At 39.2% G+C, this 15,562-nt stretch overlaps 1 protein-coding gene across 1 annotated transcript in view; it reads right to left on the reverse strand.

The window, feature by feature from the left end:
- The window catches only part of SYNE1 (spectrin repeat containing nuclear envelope protein 1), a gene marked incomplete at both ends in the record, with an annotated part of 158,373 nt that overhangs the window by 82,289 nt on the left and 60,522 nt on the right, over positions 1-15,562 (reverse strand). Inside the window, 9 exons of the mRNA XM_084259624.1 lie at positions 603-736; positions 3,040-3,210; positions 5,745-5,900; positions 9,887-10,042; positions 10,485-10,661; positions 11,222-11,371; positions 12,832-13,014; positions 13,397-13,529; positions 14,812-15,008. Of these exons, the coding sequence (XP_084115750.1) occupies positions 603-736; positions 3,040-3,210; positions 5,745-5,900; positions 9,887-10,042; positions 10,485-10,661; positions 11,222-11,371; positions 12,832-13,014; positions 13,397-13,529; positions 14,812-15,008 (1,457 nt within the window). The remainder of the gene's footprint in view (positions 1-602; positions 737-3,039; positions 3,211-5,744; positions 5,901-9,886; positions 10,043-10,484; positions 10,662-11,221; positions 11,372-12,831; positions 13,015-13,396; positions 13,530-14,811; positions 15,009-15,562) is intronic.

A 15,562-nucleotide genomic window follows, 5' to 3' on the forward strand; every position in this document is an offset into this window, starting at 1 on the left:
GACTAATTAATATTCCATGAGTCTGGTTCATGTGGCTATGGACACAAGGCAGGGCTGTCCCATTTCTATTTAACCAAATGCAAAGTAACATTTCATGCTCATATTTCTGGGGCACATAGTAGGAGTGAGGGTAATCTTTGAGTATGTAGCACTTCTAATTTCTTTCTAAACATTCTCACTACATCTACTTACCCTGAAATTCATTTAGTGAAAATTACTCTAAGCATTCAAAAAATAGAATCTAGGGCCTCCCTGGTAGCACAGGAGTTAAAGTTATTGTGGCATGAGTTCAATCCTGGGCCAGGGAGCTGACCCACAAGGCGCAGCAGACCTCTCCTGTCTTGCTGGCTGCCCCCTCAGCAGTGTATTTCAGTAGATCCACCTGTTCTGCTGCCCACTCTGACTCTGGTGAGTCCTCTCACCCCCTGCGCCTTTGGCCTGCACCCCAGTTCTTATGTGCATAAATAAATAAAAATAAATATTAAAAAAATAGAATCTATAAAGCTTAAATTTAAAATGCCAGCAAGTTTCATTTGTATCATTATTTATAATAGTGTTATAATGTTAATGTAAATAATGCATTTAATTCACACATTCCATACCTCATGTTGACCTCCTTCAGTGAGTTGTTAAGAGTTTCTGTTACAGGTGGGTGACACTCTTTCAATAGATAGTTGGTGACAGAGTCAAATTTCTGTAAGCTCCCTTCCTGTTTTTCAAGATCATCTTGAAGAGTCTACCCAAAGAAAAAGTGTCATAGACAGTAATGATAACATCTAAATTCTATAACAAAGAGCAAAAGTGATTTACAGCTATAGAGCTCTATATAGCTATATATCACTTTTAGATATATAGATACAGATATATAGATATATGTATATATCTCAGGCATGATTTTGCACCAGTGTTTATAAACACCATTTTTTTTTTAGGATTTTCTTCTTAGGGGTGTGAGAAGGGGGTCTCAACCATTAGAATGTTATCTGAAATTCTGCTCGCAAAGTTCAGTAGGGCCTCCTGGTCCGTCCTTAGTGGGAAGCTCTGGCTGTGGCATGCACACCCACGTGGCTCCCTTAGCTGCTCTAAGTCAAAACCCAGGTCAGTATCTTTCCCCTTTTTTTTTTTTTTAACATACCTGGAGCTGTTTTGCCATAAACTCTTGATAACTAGAATTTAGGTTTTCATGCCCTTCCTGAGTACCATCTTAAAGCTCTATCTGCTCTTTGCAAAGGATACTTGTTGGCAGTATGGACTTGCCAGTCTTCTACCAACGATCAGTGGAGAAACTTGGAGAAAGACCTTTCCCTGAAAACAGTGCTGAAGTGACACACTCAGATCTTAGTCAAATTCCTGAGGTGCACCGGCTGATGGAAGTCCAGTCTATGGAACATGGATCTCTAATTGCCATCAAATCAAATACTCAAGGGAAAAACCCCGAATCCTTTCACACCTTAAGAAGGAACTTGCAAGTATGAAATTCAGAACAGGTTAAATGAGAAAGCTTTTGCCATCTTCTTAAAGTTATACAATTTGTTTTTAAACTTAGTTTTCTCAAAGTAATTTTTGATGAGGCTTAGAATCTGCAACTGCAAAGTTTTAAAGAAATTATATATGTCCCACCTCCTCCTCAACTCCCCACCAAAAAAAAAAAAAAAAGGGCATTCCCTTATGAAAGTCTGCAGATGGTGTCAGCAGCACAGACACTTTGATTGCCCGCAGAGGAGTGGACTGGTGTGAGGACACTACATGCTGGACTCTTAGAAGCTTTGCCTTACAGGGGCGGTGGGGAGGGTTCTGTCCTGCCATCCCAGCCCATTTTGTAGCCAGCGAGAAAGAGCAGCAACAGAGAAGAGTGCTTGCCCAGATGTGCAAAGGACAAGAGTGGCAGCTGGCCTGAGGACATTAACCTGAGCTACGATGGAGCTATTATGGACAGCTGTGACGCCATCCCAGAGGAATACAAGGATGATGGACGCACAGGGAACCAAGCAGGTAGTGCTAGCAGAAAAGGGTTATGTGTATACTTCGGGTGGCCCATGACACCATGCCGGCTGAAAAGAAAACAAGCTGTATAGTTTAAAAGTTTATGACTTTTGCTCCCTTATTTTAAATCCATTAGGGGCCTCCCCTGGTGGCACAGCGGTTGAGCAGTGGGCTGCGAAGCTGCCCACAGCGTCTGCAGCGCCGGTTCGATCCCCGGCCACCGGGTGAGGGTCCCACATGGCACGCAGACCTCTTCTGCAGCCTGCTGCTCCCCTCAGCAGTGTACTTCGTCAGTTTGCCTGTTCTGTTCCCCACTCTGGCTCTGGTGAATTCTCTCACACTCCCGCGCTTCTGACTGTACCCAGTGCTTGTATAAATAAATAAATAAATCTTTAAAATAAATAAATAAATAAATCCCTTAGGATATGTTGGGAGAAGTAGAATAAAGGGAGGCAAGGGAAAACTTGAAAAGCAGTGACATTGCATCAAGAAGATCATTTGGGTATATGATCACTTTATAAAATATATTCATGTAGGATGGCGCTGGAAGGGATCATGCTCAGCAAAATAAGCCAGAAAGAAAAAGAAAAGTACCAGATGGTCTCACTCATAGCAGGAATCTAGAAAACTTAAATAAGGGACCAGGAAAATGAATAACTATAAGAAAGTGAAAATCAAAATCAACAAAAAACTATGAACCAGAGACACTCTATGGGGGGTGAGGGGCGGGGAGGGGAGGGGTTGGGGTCAAAATAAGGGGGTTGCAATTGTATGGGGAATATAAAAATAAAATTTATAAAAATTAAAAATATATATATATTCATGTAAACATTTATATAATAGGATCTTTAAAATCACCTAGTTCCATGGCAACTAATCCAGAATTTGTATCCATAGACAAGTTTGAGTCAGGGACAAATAAAGCAGGTATGAATTTAAGTATTTAAAAAATAATGAAATAGATGGCAATGCCCCAGGATGTTTGCATTTGATCATTTTGTAAAAAATTTTCACCAATGAAAAATAATGTTAAGGATGGCTAAAATTCATTCCTACCTGCAGATTGTCCACTTGAACTTGCACAGCTTCTAACGAGCCGGTCAGCAGACGGAATCGGGACAGAGAATATCTGGCTTCCATGAGGTAGCTGTTGATCTCATCAAAGGCCACTTTGTGATTGTTCCACTGCTCAAGCACAGACTTCAACAGCATCTTTAATTGCCCGGCCTTTTGAAAGAGACAGACACTTCTTATTTGCATATTTAAAACAATGGTATATTCCACTTATGCATAATATTTAAAATGATGGTATAGGCAATTGATAGAAAGAAATCAACAATTAAGAACTTCATTAGGCTTTTAGAGATTATAAGTAAACTTAAAGTGAAAGAAAAAAATTGAAAAGTAAAATGCAGCAACTTTGAAATCTATACCATTCATGCTGAGCATGGTTTAGTGTCGAAATGCTTAGAAAGGTGACATGTATTAAGAAAATTGATAAAATGTCAATACGTTTAACACTATGGCCTAGAAAACATATTAAATGAATGCCTCATATGCTTTAACTCATTTAATCCTCATAATGACTTTATCGGGTAGGGATAATCATTCATCCCCATCTTATGATAAGGAAACTGAGGCACAAAGAGGTTTTAAAAATCACTCCAGAGCATGTTAATAGAATGTGAGATCTAGATATGAATCCAAGCTGTCTGGTCCCAGGAAATGAGACATACCTATCATCAATCCATCTATCCATCTGTCCATCCATCCATCCCCCACCCATCTGGCCATCACCTAATATGGAACATAAATGCACGCACACATATACTCTAGAGAAGATCTTAAAAGACAAAATATCTAAGAACATTCTTTCCCTAAAACTTATCGGCAACAGAAAAGTTTTGATGGCTCTGAGTCACTTATCAAGATATGTGCTTTGGACTGTATGGATGTCTTCCTAGGCTGCTGAAGGCAATCTTTGGAATATGGAGTAAATATGACCATAATTAAGAAAAGGGGCCTCATAAATGAACTTTCATATGCATTCTGTGCTTTTCTTCTTAGCATAAATAAAAATATCAACACCAATCAAGACACTATCTAATGGGTCAAAGGACAGAGAAAATGGAGCCGCCAAAGGGAGGCAATACCCAGAGCTGCATAACCCATCCTGGGAAAGCCACCAACACGCAGGAAAAAACACGACAATGAGAATTTTGAAAGTCATCCGTTTCTTCTTTGTATTATGTTTCTTTGTACTTCATATGTTTTTTGAAAAAAACATTTCATTTACTTACATGGTAAATTGTTTCTAAAAATTTGTGATACCTAAAAATGCATAAAATAAAACCTACTTGAAACCTGGTGAAAGATAAAGCAAAGGTAGGAGAGGTTGCACCTGAAGAAGGACACAGACTATATGAACCGTTTGCTGTTTGCCTCTTGTCCCAGCCCCTGGGCCTGCGCCCACCTCCAGTGCTGTAAAGTGAGGGGAATAACTCCCTGTACAGGTGCGGGCTGAAGGTCAACTGTGATCTCACACTGGAGTATTTGTTGCTACACATATTCTTATAATTAAAGAGATTCAACACTTTACTCAGCGCTTATTTATCAAATGTTTTCAGAGCCCTTATGTTTTAGTGAGAGAAATGTAAACAAACAAATAGCCTCAGTGTTTGTTACAAGCTGACAAATAACAGATCAAAGCAGAGTAGAAGTCAGGGAGGGCAAAGCAGCAAGGGGTGGGCTGCCCTCTACAGCAGGGGGGTCAGGAGAGCCCTTGTTGAGGTGGCGGATTTGAACAAAGCCTTTTCAGAGTGACCCACATGGCTATGTGGGAGCGGGTGAGCCAGGCAGAGGGGGATGTGTGTTTCAGAAGCAAAATGAACCTGCAGGACAGCAACAGAAGACAAGGTCAGGGGCAGGGGTAACGCGGACCTCCAGGACCTTGCCAGGTGTTCGCCTCATGTTGAATGAGACTAGAAGCTACTGGGGGATTTTAAACAGAGGGCTGGTATGATCTGACTTCCATTCTAACAAGAGTTTCCAAGAATGCAGATGAGTTAGAAGGCATTGGTGTTCGAAATAATCAAGGTAAACGATGATGGTGATATAGACATAGGGGGTAACTGCAGAGATGGGGCGAGGTGTTAGGGTCTAGATCTGTTCTGAAATAGGGTTGATGAAATTGCTGAGACATGTGGGGTATGAGAGAGTGAGAGGAATAAAGAGTGACTCCCCGGTTTCCTGTCCAAGCAAATGGAAGGGCAGTGTTGTCATTAACCAAGATGGCAGAACATATAGACTCGTGGGGAAGAAGTGGGGTGAGCGTGGGGGTTTGAGAGGTCTCCTGGTCATGCAAGAGGAGCTGTCTACACATGGAATTTCTCTCAGTTCTGTCTCCATCTGGAGTTAAGGAGAGAAATCCAGGTTGGGGTAGTGGAGGGAACACATTTGAAAATTGTCTGTGCCTAGACAAGGGAAGGAATGGATTGTTATACTAATATTTATATTATTCATAAATATATATTAATATTTATAATACTAAAAATGGATTATCATATTAATGTTTAGTTATAGGAATTATCCAAAGCTAGAGTTTTTAAAAAGTAGTTAATAAAGTGGACTTCACACAAAGAGATGACGTGTAGAGTCCATTATTCTTTACTCAATTACTTAAGGGAAATCCATCCCATGTCATGCTTGGACATGAGGTAGCAAACATGACCTTGGAGCAAGCTTTCCATTAGCAGTCTTACCATGTGATCTAAATTTGCCCAGGTCTGGCTGAGCTCCTGCAGTGTACTCTTGACAATGCCAGAGACTTCTGCTTTCTTGTCCTGAATCAAAGCAAGTCCATTCTGCTCAACTTTCTCTACTTCTTTTTCTTTTGCTTTAATCAAATCTTCCAGGTCCTGAAAGATTAAAAACAATAATACTCATTTTAAATTGTTATGGAACTCTAGTGTGCAATGAAAATTGAACCATTATAGTTTTATATCCTAATATTCCTTTACAAGTCCCAAAAGCCCCATCATTCTCAGCAGAGGGTCTTTACAGTGATACTTCTTACATTTAAATTTTAAAAATCTTCCATGAGAAATTAACATGATTCTTAAAAAATAAAATTTCATTACTCACTGAACAAGGAATTGGCATCATGTAATTTTTTTTCAGAAAATGACATAGAAAGAAGAAACTGTAACACAATTTATATTCTTAAATTCATATACCCTAGTGTTGCAATCCTAGCCCATGAGGCAAAATGCAAAACAATGGGCTTCTCCTGTCCCTGCAATTAATCACATTCCTGCTGTGTTCACTCTGGGCAAGTTAGAAACTTCCACTGGGTCTGGGTTGCTTCACATGGAAAATCAGATGGAAAATCAGATTGGCATAGATCATCTCTATTATCCTTTCTTTCTCCCTAAAATATTCTGATTCTATGCAATTCTGAAAGGTTGTAGACTTTTTCCATGAATCAAATCCTCATTTTCTTCGAAATGTGCATTTATAACTGTCAGTCTAAAAGATTCAAGAAAGAGAAATGAGAGGCGGTAAGAATCTAAAGATCAAACTTAACCATACATGATAACCCGAACATATCTCGATCCATTTGGAAATGTAAAAAGCTCAGCCAGGTAGGCTGGGGCTACACTCAATGTTTTATACATGAACAAATGGAAGATGAAGTTACAGGGGCTGTCCTGGGCCACAGGGGTGGTGAGGCCAGGATAGAGCCGATGTCGCCATCTCAGAAATGGAGGCAGGTGGACTGTGGAGCGAACACAAATCCCAAATTGAAATGAGGTGATTTAAGACACACTTATATTCTCATATTCAGAAACACAACCCAGAACTAGAAGTGTAGAAGGACAGACTCTGGAGGGTAGAGTGAAGAAAATTCCAAACTATCTTAAGTTTGGATAATATTTAAATTGCATCCAAAAAAAGTCTACTTCCCTATCATGAGCTACATATGGATGGCAAAATTGGGGGAGGCATCGTTAATGCCAGGGTATACTATGTAGGAATCTAGCCTGTGTTGTACTTATTACAAATTTTGTGCTCCTTGTATTTCTATTTCTGTGTGGTCCATGTGTTTAATCACTCTCTACCTCACCTCATTTATAAAACAGGAATAATCATACATTTTCTGCTTGCTGTATAGGGATAACATTAAATAAATAACTTCAACATGAACAAAAATTAGGCTAATAATGTAAGATAATATTATTTTTTTCAGCTACTTGGTAATTGCTGTGCTTTAATAGAAATTTATTTATTGTTTTCGTCTTAATTATCATGAAGCTATTTTTGTCTTGCTGTATTAATCGGTAATTCATGCATTTAGTGGCCTAAAGAGATTGTTTTTGTGGTTAATATTGTTCTTTCATTTTCACTTTATAATTTTTGTCAATATTTTGACAGTTTTGATAATTACCAGAGAATGAAGAGTGATTACTAGGGCTATGGGTCCTTTACTAGGGCTATGGGTCCTTTACTATTTAAGGATTTTTCTATTTCTCTAATAGATTAAATAGCCATAAACAATCTTTTCAACATAGCCTTAATGTGATTCTAATATTCAGCTACTGGATTTAAATTAATCCTCATTTACCCACAGATAAATAACCTTTTTAACAAGCAATCCATTGCTTAGAAACACATCTCCAAAATGCCCTGCACATTTATGTTGGCATAAGAGCCAAACCTTGAAGAGAAACAGAACTGAAACATACATTTTTTGTGTGCAAAATAAAGTTGTGCTTTCCTTCCCTTTCAATAATAATTAAAAGATGATTCTCGGCCTCCCTGGTGGCGCAGCGGTTGAGCACTGGGTTGCGAAGCTGCCCGCGGCCTCTGCGGCCCCGGTTCGATCCCCGGCTGCTCCCCGGCCACCGGAGGAGGGTCCCACATGGCGCGCAGACCTCTCCTGCCGCCCGCTGCTCCCCTCAGCAGTGTACTTCGGTCCTTCTGCCTGCTCTGCTCCCCGCTCTGGCTCTGGTGAATTCTCTCACCCTCCCGTACTTCTGACTGTACCCAGTGCATGTATAAACAAAAACAAACAAAGAAATAAATGAATAAATAAATAAAACATGCCTCTATTAAAAAAAAAATCAAAAAAAAAAAGATGATTCTCCTTCTGATCAATGAAGAGAAAAGCCAAACCAAACATTTTTTTGTTATAACAAATCATTCTTAACTTGAGTAAACTCATGATTATCAGTTTTTATGTTGTTTTAAATGAGATAAACCATCTCTGAAAGAGTGGAAAAATAGTCAGGATTTTTCAAACAAAATAAAGTTTAAATCCAGGCACCGGTTTAAATATGCTGGCTTGAATTTTACACTTGGAATCTGTCATTTGGACTATTGTGATTTATATGTGCTGCCTCTGAAATAGCAGTAGAGCTACTGTCATTCTCCTCTCTGTCAAAAAAAAAAAAAAAAAAGACTTTTCATTTGAAGTCACAGATTGGCATTAGTGTAGAGCTCTTTAAACCACACTTCAAGTTTTCCCTGCAGGCACTGCCTGGTATGACCTTCTGGGAGACTAAAATTTGGTCTGAAAAGGAGTAAAACTTGGTCAAGCTCCTGCTCTATTTTCCAGAAGCAATGTCTCTCTTTGTTAAATAGAAGACAAGGACATACAAAGAAACACAATGGAAAATGACAGGCTAAAAGTACATTAAAGAGAAGAAAAGTAAGAAAGGCATAAAAAGAAAGGAGGAAAAAAAGAAAAGTTCTAGGAAGACATTATTTAGTCTTTTAACAGTAAAGTTGATCACAATGGAACAAGGAAACACGAACCTTGCTTATGTCAATACACAGTCTCTTTCAATTCTAACGGAAACATTTTACTATAAGAAATTATTGAGAAGTAGGACTTGTCATCCTTCAAAGAAAAAGCCTGAAATTCTGACGTGTTTGTAGCTATTAGATTGATAACTAGAAAATTACTGGCCCCTGCAGACCAGTTGATGCATGTTCCTGATCTTTGATATTTTACACACATTTGTAAAAAATGTTTAAAACATTTCTAAAACGTCAAGGTATTCTGCGAGGATGGTTCCCTTTGTCATTTTTATGCACCCTCTGAATTTCAATCATTAGGCTGTTCACCCCACACCAGGAGTAGCGGTTTATCCTTTACTGAGCCAGCACTTTGATTGAAGCTTGACTATTTGTCTTCACACAGGAAAAAAAAAAAAGATGTTGGTTGGAAGGAAGGTCATTGCCAAAGGCCTTTCTTTTTGAATTGTAGATGATAAAAATGAGATTTGGGGAAAGGAGCTATTTTTGTAGAATTACTTCACAGTTGAGTCTTCAATCATTCCTAGGAAATACTGCAAGAGAACTGGGCTGGCTCGTCTGGAACATGCCACAAATTATTGAATAATTGGAAAAAATGCATTGCAGCACTAACTGGTAGCTCATGTCTCTCCTGTATAAACAAAAGCACCAGAGGAAACACCTTGTCCCCAGGTCAGTGGGGAGCAACCAGAGCGCCCCATCACTGACAGGGAGCAGGCAGGAGCCTGGCTGCTTCCTGATACCACAGTGAAAAGAACATCATCGCTCTGATACCCTGGCTCACTGAGCTTGACCCAGAATTCAATGCAGCCTCTAGCAAGAACTTTCTTAGGGGAGAGAAACTAGTTCAATGGTGAAAATAGGGGGGTTCACCGCATTCTCTACTTATGAGTGTGTTAGAAAATTCTTAAATTTTTGAATTTACAAAAGTAAAAAAAAGAAAAAAACACCTAATAGAAAGACTATTACCTCTAATGGGTTACCAATGCAGGCTGTCTTGATGTGCCGCTCTCAGTTCTCAGAGCTGAGGTTCCTACGGCATCTGCAGGACACTGACACCGTGCAGGTGAACCAGTACACTTACCTGACAGTCCTTGATGGCGTTCTGAACGGACGCCTGGTCTCCGATACGATGCTGTTGCTTCAGTGTCTTTTCCTGGACTTCAAACCATGTTTTCAGACTCTGTACACTATTTTCATATTCTGACCAAGATTTCAATAATCCTTCCAATAGCTGGATCTGAGCAAACATAATAAAATTTGTGATTTTATTTTAAAATCAAATAACTGGCAGGCTAATTATCCAAGCCACTATGTTCTGCAAATTAGGAAATCCTCAGATATGGTCCATTGCATAGATGATTAAAAACAAATTTTATAAAGTGTGACAGTGATGATTCATGGTCAGCAAGACAAGAATTTAAGTCAAGGTAAAGCAAAAGCAAACAAAATTAAGTTTAAAGAACTAAAAGCAGCATGAAATACGCAAAGAATAGAGAATGCAGAAGGGGAAATAATTATCAGGACTAAAGAACATCTAGGGTGATGTGGACTTCCATACAATTTTTTTCACAAGTATTGTGTGCTCAGTATAGTCCTATTTTGGAAATGAGATTTCTTTAGAGAGTGTCTGCTCTTGAGGTTTTCACACCAATATGCACAGCAGAGGCCAGGGAGCTTACCTTCTCAGACACTAAACCCTGCAGAATTTGCCAACTTTTATTCATTGCTCCGAGTTGCTCAGCAAAATCAGTCTTATCACTGCGCTTACTTTCCACGTCCTGACTGCTGATTTGTAGCACAGACTGGTTCACAAAATCAACTGTTAACTGTTTACAGTTAATATCTATCTTAAAACCCTAAAAAGAGAAAAAAATTAGAAAACAAGGTTATACACATAAATGCCTGACCTCTTACCAGGAGCTGGAAAGCCTTACAATTAAGATTAATATGATCACTTCCATGGTTTGGTCCAAATGCAGAATGTGTGTATTCATAGAAATCACTACTTTCAGAAGCTGAATGTGTGTGTGTGTGTGTGTGTATATATGTGTGTGTGTGTGTGTATACATATATATGTATGTGTGTATACATATATATATGTGTGTGTATATATATATATACACACACACACACACATGTATAAAATCTCACTGTAAAGTATTTATAAATTACAGTATTAATTTTGTATAATTTCTTAAAATGATGTAAAGTTAATTAAAATTATTCCTCATACTAGATGAATTTTCCATGCCTGTAACCAAAGAGTAAGTGTCCTTATCCTTGGACACTACCTGGTCATTGCTATGAAACCTACAAGCATATTCTTCAAGGACTGATTTCCATTATTTGGGTTTTTGAGTTCTTTCAAGTAAAATAATTCTAAAACAGGAAAAAATTTAAATAAATATTCAATTACCTTATATTTCTGAAGGTATTCATGAATTGCCTTGTGACCTATGGAATTTTTTATGTCGTCTTCATCCTTTTGAATAACATTTTCCATGAGAGATATCCAGGTCAGGACCTCAGAAATGGCATGGCGGGAAGGCAGCTTATCCATCTGGAGCTGCCCAAATTAGAGACAGAGCAAGTCACAGTGTTACTGTCTAACCCAATTTCTGCTAACTAAGCTAAACACCCTCTATGAGTTCTTCTTTTTTTTTTAAAGATTTATTTATTCATGCGTACAAGAATCGTGGTACAGGCCAGATGTGCGGGAGGGTGAGAAGATTCACCAGAGACAGAGCGAGGAACAGAACAGGTAGACTGACAGAAACACACTGCTGAGCGGAGCAGCAGGCGAGACCGGAAAGGTCTGCCGTGCCATGTGGGTATCTCCCTGGCTGGCCAGGATCGAACCCATGCTACAGAGGTTGCGGACAGCTTCACAGTGCTGTGCTCAACCACCTGTGCCACCAGGGAGGCCCCATGAGTTCTAATTAAAGTAAATTTCCTAATGACATTTCTGAATCTTTACCTCCTTAGAAGCTTAAAATGAAATATCAGGCAAACACTGAATAATAACAGTCATATAATGTTCCCTTGACATCCAATATTGTAAACATAGTATAAACACTAATCAAAACACCAGCAAGAAGAAAATACTACTCTTATTTTATAGTTAGTTTTATGAGTTAAAAAAATTAACTACAAAACATTCAACAGATGTATTTTATTAATTATCTTGTAAAAATTTCTGTGTATGATGACTCAGAAATGTTCAAAGAAGAAAGAAAAATACCGCGCTACAGTCATTTTCTAGATTTTTGGCACTCTAGTATTTATTCCTAAGAGCAAAGTCAACTTCCTCAGTCTTCAGCTAAGTATACTCAGAATTTTGAATATTACTCAATACAGTATACATTTAGCAGATACTTATAACGATTTAGAGAAACACAAGCAATCATTTAAAACATTTATGGATTTTTATATGGCATAGAAAGATGCAGACTTGAAGGTAAGACGTTTCTCACGCTCTTGAAATGGATAGGACTGTACATTAAGAGGGATAAAACATACATCAAATGAATCTGTCAGACGTGGGCACAGGGATGGATGCCAAGAGAAGGTAGAGATGTAATGTTTGGGGGTGCAAATAAGAAAAGTCTGACTCCAGATAAGAGAAACACTTCTCTAACTTCTCTGTATTCATTGAATACCAGTTGCTCTATTTTGGGTAAGATTATAGGTCTTCAACATACATTGCTACTAAATCTTCATAAATGCTCACTTTATGAGGGAGGTATATCTACCTACATTTTGTGCATGTGAAAGCAGAGTTTAAGCAACACCAGGCCAGGTACACACATACATACACACTGAAATTGCCCCTGGAGGTGTGGCACTGGCAAGCATGACTTTAGGGAATAGTCCACTGTGAACATGCAACATGATAGCAAATTGAAAAGCCAGATGTTCAAGACTAAGCTGATTTAAATTTTGGAGCCAAAACAGATTAACATACGTCTCTACTTCCTACTGCTAAAATCAATTATTACCAATTAAAGCCAACAATTATTTCTCTACCTGGTGGAGCTTCTCCTGCACAGCTGGAATATTGGTCAACAGGTCAGTCCACTGGCTATCTATGTGCGACAGCTCGGAACGCAGGGCAGCCGTGTCCACTTTCTTTAATCGAAGAAGCTGGTTTCCGGTGCTCAGAACAGAAGATTTCAGGGAAGATTTGGCATCCACCTCTTTGGAAAAGTCCTAAAAGAAGTAGCAATGCTCAAATCAGAAGTAAATAGCCAGACCGCCATTTAAGGAATGAAATCAGTTTAGCATGTATGATTTTTTCCTTTACCTCTCAAAGGGGAGTTATGTTAAGCATAAACCAAAACAGCACTTCCTTGCCTGCATGAAAATCATCAAGAAAGTCAATACTAGAAAATGGCAGTGTCGAGCCCTGTTATTTTGCATAATTATTGAACATACATACTGAACACATGTAGTCAACACTGCTCTACTAGCTTGATTAATTAACTATGTCCACTGGCCACTGATTAACTTTTTCCTGACATGTGGGCAAGACCCTTACCTGAAGGGCTGAAAACAATTACATCAAAGCAACTGCCTAGATGTTTGGGCTTACCAGGAACGCATTCAGATGATCACGGACCATTTCCAGGTCCTGCGGTACTGTCACCGACTGCTGAGTCCAGAACTCCAGTCTGTCTTTTGCAGACTGTAACCAGCGAATTAGCTCAGCAGACTCACTTTGATACCTGCAAGGATATTAATGAGTCTATTCAATAAACAGCCAGTCTCCACCTTCTATGCAATTCAGCAATGCCATTTTTAAAACCAGAGACATGAAAGATCTGGGTGAAGAATACCTTGAGTTGACTCAATTCTCCAACCACTTATATCTTTTTTTTTTTTTAAATTTTTTTTTTTTTATAGAGGCATGTTTTTTATTTATTTATTTATTTGTTTGTTTGTTTATACATGCACTGGGTACAGTCAGAAGCGCGGGAGGGTGAGAGAATTCACCAGAGCCAGAGCAGGGAGCAGAGCAGGCAGAAGGACCGAAGTACACTGCTGAGGGGAGCAGCGGGCGGCAGGAGAGGTCTGTGCGCCATGTGGGACCCTCCTCTGGTGGCCGGGGAGCAGCCAGGTATCGAACCGGTGCCGCAGAGGCCGCGGGCAGCTTCGCAACCCAGCACTCAACCGCTGCGCCACCGGAGAGGCCCTCCAACCACTTATATCTTAAGCAAATCTCTGAGCAAGTTTTTATGAGCTTCAGTTTTCTCACCTCTGAACTGAAATTAAAATATCTTTCTCCCACTCCTTCCTTTTCAGGCTATTTAGAAAATATTAGATGTTATTAAAAATTCTTAGAAATAATGGTGGCGGGGCCTCCCTGGTGATGCAAAGGGTTAAGCACAGCACTCTGAAGCTATCTGGAGCCTCTGCAGCACGTGTTCGATCCCCGGCAGGCCAGGGAGCTACCCACATGGCACAGCAGACCTCTCCTGACTCGCCTGCTGCTGCCCTCAGCAGTGTATTTCAGTGGATCCATCTGTTCTGCTCTCCACTCTATTTCTGGTGAATCCTCTCACCTCTTGCACCCCAATTCTTGTATGCATAAATAAATAAATCTTTAAAAAAAAGAAATAAAGGTGGTATCAAAATAGAATATTTCATTATGTAAGAATCAACTCTCCATCTCTCTTTAATACTCCCTGTCGCTCTTGAGGAACTTTATCTTCTCCAACTGGCCTCCCACCTTCTAAGGTTTTACCTTGACCCCCAAGTGCAGGTAGCAGGTGAGGGAGAAGTCAGCACAAAGGTTAAGGAGCCTATGTACCTGCCTCCCTGCTTTCTTTTAGTTACATGTCATGACTATACAGCTACACAAGGATCCATTTAGAGAGTTGAACTATGAAATAAGTTAAATGATGAGATAAGTTCACAGAGAGGCATTATCTGTTCATGTCAGGTACCCACCAGCCTTCCAGAGTCTCTGAAATCCTAATCTGAAAATTAAAACAGTCATTGTATTACCTGGTCCAATGTTTCAATATTGTTTCCAATCTGTGAAGTTCCTTAGACACTTTGCTGGTATTATTTAACCAGTGTTCTCCAAGCTGATTCAGCTGACTTTCTAGATCTGAGCAGCTAATGGACATCAGGAGTCGTTTCCCATCATCCAAGAGCTGATATAATTTGGGCTGGTGCTCATTCAGGCTGGATTTCAAATGCTAAAAGGATCAAAAATACTGGGTCAAAAGGTGGGACAAGGCCATCTTCCTCTTGAAGAAGGGCAATTTCTCTGGAGTCCATGATGGTCCCCCTCCCGCGTTAGCCAGACTTCAACTATTTGCACCCAAGTAACACTGGACATTCAGAGAGGCTTCACCTCTAACTATAGATGCTTCTCTTTTTTGGTAGTAACTTTAGGTGCATTTAAAATCATTAAGCTATAATCATTTCAAGAATAGTGTGATACCACGATAAACTACAGACAATGTTTGGTGGAGACTGACTTTTCAAAAAGAATTCTCACATAAAAAATTAAAAATGGCCTTTTAATATCCTATTATAAAACAATAAGCTATAATTATTTCAGGATAGTGTGATAGCATAAAGCACAGGAAATGCATGATGGAGGCTGAATTTGCAAAAAGAGCTCTTATGTAAAATAAAACTCATGTTCTATAAAACATAGTTTAAAACTGAACAATGATGTAAAAAATATATAAATAAAAATTAAAAATTAAAGTTAAATAAAACAACCCAAACACCTAAAAAACTG

The sequence above is a fragment of the Talpa europaea genome, assembly GCF_964194135.1.
Source record: "Talpa europaea genome assembly, chromosome: 2".
NCBI lineage: Eukaryota > Metazoa > Chordata > Mammalia > Eulipotyphla > Talpidae > Talpa > Talpa europaea.